Below are 7,504 nucleotides of genomic sequence, written 5' to 3' on the forward strand. Positions count from 1 at the left end.
ACAACTTTATTAGAATTTTTTGGCCCTTTGTGCCCCTTTTTTCACTTAAACTTTTGATGAAAAGCAATTCACTCACTTTGAAGTTGTTACCACGAACTACGAGGTTTTGATCCCTCATTTTTATGCTGGTAGGTAGGCACAAGTCTGAAGGTCTTGTAAAACACAAAAATATAATCAATGAATTCTTTCCTCATCCCCATATTCTATTTTTTATCAAACATCATTTATACCAAAAACACATACACACGTAAAAAAGGGCTCCCTAGGAGTACCTAGGACACTTTGGATGCTAACACCTTCCCTCTGTGTAACCAACCTCTTTACCTGTAATCTCTGGCATTTTATTAGTTTTGATTTGAAAACTTCTTATCTTTAGGTTTTTTTCGTACTTTTCCCTTTTCCTTTGGAAACAATAAAAGCGCGGTGGCGATTCTGGTTTTATTAATGTTAAGCTTATCCATAGCTTGATGGTCATGAATTTACCGCTATAGGAGACGTTGCAGAAAATGCTCGAGCAGGCTTACGTCGAGCATGATGTGATTGTGGATCAGTTTGATCACATTGTTGCCAGTATTACTTCTTGCAATAATCCGAGCTTTTGTGACTAAGAGCTTCTTGAGGAAGGTAGAAATCATAATTTGGCGCTGCACATTTCAATGAATTGCAAGGAGGACACTCTTTCCAATGTGTTGGTTGACACTGGTTCGTCTTTGAATGTGCTTCCGAAATCAACTCTGTCAAGACTTTCTTACCAAGGCGCCCCAATGAGGTACAATGGCATAATTGTTAAAGCATTCGACGGTTCCTGAAAAACTGTCATTGGTGAAGTGGACCTTCCAGTTAAGATAGGTCCGAGTATTTTCCAAATTACTTTCCAGATAATGGATATCCACCCGGCCTACAATTGTTTGTTGGGAAGGCCATGGATTCATGAAGCAGGAGCTGTAACATCTACTCTACACCAGAAATTGAAACCCGTGAAGAACGACAAGCTTGTCGTTGTTGGTGGAGATAAGGCAATATTGATGAGCCATTTGTCATCTTTTACTTATGTTGAAGCAGATGAGGAGGTTGGAACGCTGTTCCAAGCCTTGTCTATTACTGAGGAGAAGAAAACTGGGGCACCCGTGTCTTCTTTAAAAGATGCATAAAAGGCTATTGAGGCTGGCAACATTGATCAGTGGGGCCGTGTGATAGAGATTGATGAGAACAAGAATAGGGTTGGATTGGGTTTCAACCAGGGCAATTCAATGTCAAAGCTGAAGTTATGCAACAAGTTTCCGCAGTGGAGGATTCATTCATGGGAATGATCAACACTTAGCTGCTATGATCAAAGACGATGATGATGAAGACGAAGCTTGCGCCAACTTTGTGATGCATGACTAGATTTGCAACAATTGGGTTGCTGTTGATGTTCCTACTGTTATTCATCGCTTTAAGTATTTTGTTTTTCATTTTTTAAGAAAAATCCTTCTCCTATGCCTAAGGGAGAAGTGAACATTGTTGGGCATTTCTATTATTATCATCACTAAAAGACAATTTTATTCATCAGCATCTATGGTGTTTTATTTTTGCTTTTTTCTTTTCTGAAAATGGTAATCACAAAGAACATAAATAAATAATAATCTTCCATCTGCATAATATTTGGTCACAATTCACTTCTCGAAAATCAAAATATCAAATCATTATGCAGGTTGGTTCTCAACCCCATTGAATACAATAATCCTACTCCCTCTCAAAACTTTGATTTCCCTGTGTTTGAAGTTGAGGAAGAGACTGATGATGAAGAAGTATCTGATGAATTATCTCGTTTAGTTGAGCACGAGGAAAAAGTCATTCAGCCGTTTGAAGACCAGATTGAATTAGTCAACTTGGGTTCCGAAGATGATGTAAAGGAAGTCAAGATTGGGTCTCAACTATGCCCAGAAGCTAAGAAGGGGTTGATTGATCTTCTTCGAGAGTATTCTGATGTGTTTGCTTGGTCCTATCAAGACATGCCTGATTTAGATTCTGAGATTGTGGAGCATAGATTGCCATTGAAGGCAGAATGCCCGCCGGTCAAGCAGAAGTTGAGAAGAACTTATCCTGATATGACAGTTAAGCTCTAAGAGAAAGTGCATGAGTAAATTGATGATGGTTTCCTTATTACCTCCAAGTATCCGCAGTGGGTGGCCAATATTGTGCTTGTTCCTAAGAAGGATGGAATCACCTTTTATGAATTAAAGTTTTTTTCTTTATATTTCAATCATTTTTACATCCAATCTTTATTTTTCTTCGATTTTCATTTACATTTTAGTTATCACCTTTAAACGTTGTTCCGATTTTTGTTATCGCGTTTAAAACCATACTTTTCGACACTTATGTCAATTTACTCAAAATTTATGAATCACAAAAAATATGTTTCGAAATTTTTTCGAATTTAATCACTTAAATAAATTAAAACTTATTTTGTTTATTAAATCTCAATGTAAAAATGTGTATAATTATTATATATTTTCTTCAATTTTATTTATAAGAGACAATTTTTTTTTAATTATTAAATAATTATGTATTGAATCGGAACTATTTTGTCAAAATTGCTTAATATTTTAATATATTTTAGAGATCAATTAGAGAGAGATTAATAATTCGGATTATGGTTTATTCTACAATTTTTCATAAAGTGAATGAATAAATTATTTTTAAAGGAAAATGAAAGATATGTGTATGGTTCTAGATCATTGGAATCCCACAAAGAAAAGCTGATGCCGTTATGTGACGCACAAAAACGAAGCCGACAGATTCATTCAATCCAAGTCGAAAAGCATAAGCAACGTCAAAATTCAAAAAGCAGCGTCAGTACAATTTTCACACGCATTGTACGACAGGTGGCACTGTTTATTCTCCCATTTTCGCTACTCGCAATTTCACACATTCTTTTTTTCCCTATATATTTCAATTTCTCCCACCCAACCAAAACCATATTATCAACATTTCTTTTCTTCATTTCATTCATTCCTTTCTTGCACGAATTCCTACATCTCCTCCACCACCATCGCCAGACGGTTATTTTCCATTCTGTCCTTTCAAGCTGAGAACCAAAAAAATGGTTAGTAATTTTCATCACACTCTTCGCGCTCTTTTTCTCTTTGTTTTTCGTTTTTTTCTTTGCTGTTCTTCGTCACTGTGGATTTTCATCAAACAGAAAATAAGCAACCTAATTGCAGTTCACAACCAAAATCGATGACTGATTTGCAGTTTTCATAAAGAAAAATCGTTCTAACTGTTTTCGGAGTTTCTGATTCTGTTTTTGTCAAATTTGATTTGGATTCCTGCTCGATCTGATGATCAACACTGAATAGGGTAGAACAGGAGGATTATTCACGAATTTCGTGATTTGCTGACTGCTAATTCGATTGTATTGATAGATCTGGTTTTATGATCGATTTGAGTGTTTAATCTGCTTTTGCATGACTGTGTGGCGATTAGTTTAATTGAATTGTTCGGTTGATTATAAGTGCTATGGATTCAACCCTGTTTGAACTACTAGATTGGGCTGCTGGTTCTATTAGTGGTGATTGTGATTTGTGATAGTTTGTTTGATATTTGAAAGAAATGGATTTTCTGCAGTTAGGTTTTACTGCATAACTATCTGGATTAAGACTGATTTATCAAAAATACAATGTTAACTGTCCAATTAGTTGACTTATGTGATTACTCTGCGAATTTCTGACTGCAAAATATTGATTGATGTTAGAACACTATGTTTGTATGTCATGAAATTAACATTAGCGGAATTGAGCGGAGTGGAACGAAGATTCTATTCCATTCTGCTCCAGCCAAATCAGAGGGGAAGAAATATGGTGGTAAGTGATGGAATGGAATGAAACCCATACCACACCATTATGTTCCGCTCCATCTGATTTTAAATGATGCAAACAATGGAATATTATTCCAATCTGCTCTGCTCCGCTCCATTCGATTCCATCAATCCAAACAAAAAATAGTCCATTGCATATGTTGATAAGGGAATGGATTTCTTGCCGTCAAATAGTGACGTCGGAAAGATCTCAGCCATCTGATTTTGATTAGTGATCTACATAGTTATATTTGTTTATTGAGTTTTAAATTAGGATAGTCCAATTTTAATCAAATGATCTTCAATTAGGTTTGTTGATATGTGTAATTGGAACAAGACTTGGTTTTTGTTATTGATTGTTAATGTTATAATATAATATAATGGTAATGCCATAACGAGGTTGTTGATCTACTTATTTGTCCCATTGCAAGTGTATATAAAGAGAAATTTCCTTGTGTTCATTACCAACTCAGTGTTGATAGATGGGATGTTTGTGAAATTTTACAGGCGAACGCAGCTTCAGGCATGGCAGTGAATGATGAATGCAAGTTAAAGTTTTTGGAGCTTAAGGCGAAGAGGACCTACCGGTTTATCATTTATAAGATTGAGGAGAAGCAGAAGCAAGTTGTTGTTGACAAGCTTGGTGAGCCTGCAAATGGCTATGATGATTTCACTGCCAATCTTCCTGCTGACGAGTGTCGATATGCTGTTTATGATTTTGATTTTGTTACTGAGGAGAATTGCCAGAAAAGCAGAATTTTCTTCATAGCTTGGTAAACTCAACTTTTTGCTTCTTGAAGCAACAGTTAACTTTTAAGTTTGGATATTCTATTTTTATGATTGATTTTAATCCAAGTATATCATTTTGTTGCTTTTGTTTGAAGGTGCCCTGATACTTCTAGGGTAAGGAGCAAGATGATTTATGCAAGCTCTAAAGATAGGTTCAAGAGGGAGCTTGATGGAATTCAAATTGAGTTGCAAGCAACTGATCCTACAGAAATGGGTCTTGATGTGTTCAGAAGCCGTGCCAATTAAACTGTTGTGGTTGATTAGGATTTCTTATGTGGAGTTGTCTATTGCACCTTAAGCTGTTGGGTGGTAAACTTGGTTAATAATAGACTTGATTTTCCAAGTTTTGACATGAAGTCTATTGCACCTTAAGCGTTCCTATGTTATGGTCTATGACATATACCATCTGTGTTTGTGTCATTTTAATATTTAGTCATATGCTTGCTAATTAATTTATTTGTAACTATATTTCTTTGTGTAATGGGGCAAAAATTTGGTACAAGTTATTGATCGAAGTAGTTTCTTGAAGGATGGTCTGTTTTTGTTTATCTCTTGAGACAAAAAAATATATTAATTTAATTATCTGAAGTGTTTTAAAAGAGATATTTTGTGGAAAAGTACACCGTACAAGAATAGCAAATAGGAGGAGGAATACATATGGCTGCTCAACAAAGGGTGTATAATACAAGAGTAGTGTGCTTTGGAATAATAGGATTTGCATCTACCTTTTTCTTTTTATTTTGTGATGAAAAACTGAACAAAGTTAGTGTTCTGAATATTCTCGTGGATTGATACAAAAGAGAAGATAATCAAATAACAAAGTTAGTGTTTCTGAATATAAAAGAAGATAATCAAATAATATGACAGACTTGGAATACTTTCGCTATAAGTAGAACCTTGAAATAATACTTTTGCTACAGGTAAAACCTTGAAATATAAGAATAAAATGTTGGATTTAAATTCTATTTTGAAAGAACTGAGATAAACTGTGAAGCCTATAAAAATAGGACACGAGCATCACATAACATGAAGCCCACACAAGCATCACATAACATGACAACTTTGAATACTTTTGTTACAAGTTGAACCTTGAAATCTGAGAATAAGATTTAGATTGAAATTCTAATTTGAAAGAATTGAGATGGAAATTTGGAAAATTCTAATTTGAAAGAATTCAGATAGAGATTTGGGAAGCCTATCAAAGTAGGACGCAAGCATCACATTCAATGATTGTGTTAATCGTTCTAAATTTAGTTTTAGGCAATCGTTTTTCATCTCCAAAGGATTTTCAGAAATATTTAGAAAATACATTTTCGAAAAAATATTCGGAGATGCATTTCCGGAATAAATTTATTGATAAAATTGGGGATGTGACTCAAAAACGAATGAAATATGTGTATTTGGGTGAATCCAGAGATGCATCTCCGAAAACTGATAACATTTTTTAATTTCGCATGGTGCCTAAGAAACATATAAGGTGCATTAAGAAATCCTCTAATATATTACAAAAATTATACATAGAGATCTAAAAAACTACGATAGTTAGACACAAAATTTGGGGTGTTTATCTCGTTAAACTGAGTGAGTCTCCTTAATGTGAAATTGGTGACGTTCATTATACATAGAGATCTAAAAAACTACGATAGTTAGACACAAAATTTGGGGTGTTTATCTCGTTAAACTGAGTGAGTCTCCTTAATGTGAAATTGGTGACGTTCATTCTTTCTACCTCCCAAATTATACTTAATATTTTCCATATTTTAATAATACTTATGTCGTTCTTGTGAAAATTGAAGCAAAAAATTTGAATTTTTTTTGGTAAAACAAACTATAAAATCTGGAACCTAGTAAAAAATCTGGTTGTATATATGAAAAAATATGGTTAACAGGAGTTTTGATAAATACCTGTTTTTTTTAAACATTTGGAAGTTATTGGATATTTTGTGCATGAATGAAACATATGATAGTTATAAAAACAGTAAAAATTGAATGGTTGAGATTTTGCCGACACTTTTGTACGATTGTGATTGCACCGACTGTTTTGTATGATTTAAAATGGATCCAAGGTTGTATAAATAGGGGTCATCTGTTGTTGAGAAAAATATCTAAGAATGTTTTTTCCTCAATTTTTTATTAAGACAGAAATACACTTCAACGGGGTGAAAACTCCCGTAGAGTTTCAGCTTCTGAAGGAAACCACCTGTCTCGCCGTCTTGAGATCTACATTGAATGATTCGTTGACCGACAATGATAACAAAAAGGTGAGAAAGATCTAGTGTCGTGAATATTGAATTAATACTGATGGAATGGTAAAATACAACCTTATTGAGTTGAAGACCGACGAAGATTTGAAAGCTATGTGGAGATCATTTCACCGTACACTAACTAAGGGACCGATCGAGTTTGATGCGATAGTTTCTAGATCTGTCGATGACATAATCAAGATTTGAAAAGTCTAGAATCGTCTGGTATTGCTTAAGTTTTCTTATATATTATTGTTTTCTTAAGTTATGTAATCGTCTGCCTAAGTTATGTAACCGTTTGTCAAATGTTAAGTTATGTTCATCAAGCATCAATGAAAGTGTCAAAATGTTGTCTAATAAACAATGTTGTGCAAATGTATGAATAATACTATATATATATATATATATATATAATATGATATACAAGCAATACATAAAAAAAAGTCTAAATAGGCCCCCACGGGCTATGTGTGTTGTCTGCGCTGCCAAACGATAAACCTTTTCATATGGGTTCACTAAACCCATGCGGTTATCCATAATCATTGCTATCATCTGCAACCATTGAGCGTCATCTGTAATACCTTATTTTCTCAATGCATAATTATAATTAAATCAAATATTTTTCATAACATTC

At 34.1% G+C, this 7,504-nt stretch overlaps 1 protein-coding gene across 1 annotated transcript; it reads left to right on the plus strand.

Annotated features, from left to right (window-relative positions):
* The first annotated feature begins 2,789 nt into the window (after window positions 1-2,789).
* LOC127091429 (actin-depolymerizing factor 2) lies at window positions 2,790-5,155 on the plus strand. The gene is made up of 3 exons (XM_051030067.1): window positions 2,790-3,088; window positions 4,346-4,611; window positions 4,723-5,155. The coding sequence occupies exons 1-3, from the start codon at window positions 3,086-3,088 to the stop codon at window positions 4,871-4,873; spliced, it is 420 nt and encodes a 139-aa protein (XP_050886024.1). The 5' UTR covers window positions 2,790-3,085; the 3' UTR covers window positions 4,874-5,155.
* Window positions 5,156-7,504: the final 2,349 nt, after the last annotated feature.

This window comes from Lathyrus oleraceus, chromosome 6, assembly GCF_024323335.1.
Source record: "Lathyrus oleraceus cultivar Zhongwan6 chromosome 6, CAAS_Psat_ZW6_1.0, whole genome shotgun sequence".
NCBI classification, from domain to species: Eukaryota; Viridiplantae; Streptophyta; class Magnoliopsida; order Fabales; family Fabaceae; genus Lathyrus; species Lathyrus oleraceus.

Excerpts from the sequence above, each read along its gene's own strand:
- LOC127091429 (XM_051030067.1), top strand. Across the intron at positions 4,612-4,722 it reads AGAATTTTCTTCATAGCTTG|GTGCCCTGATACTTCTAGGG; the intron begins GTAAACTCAACT and ends TTTTGTTTGAAG.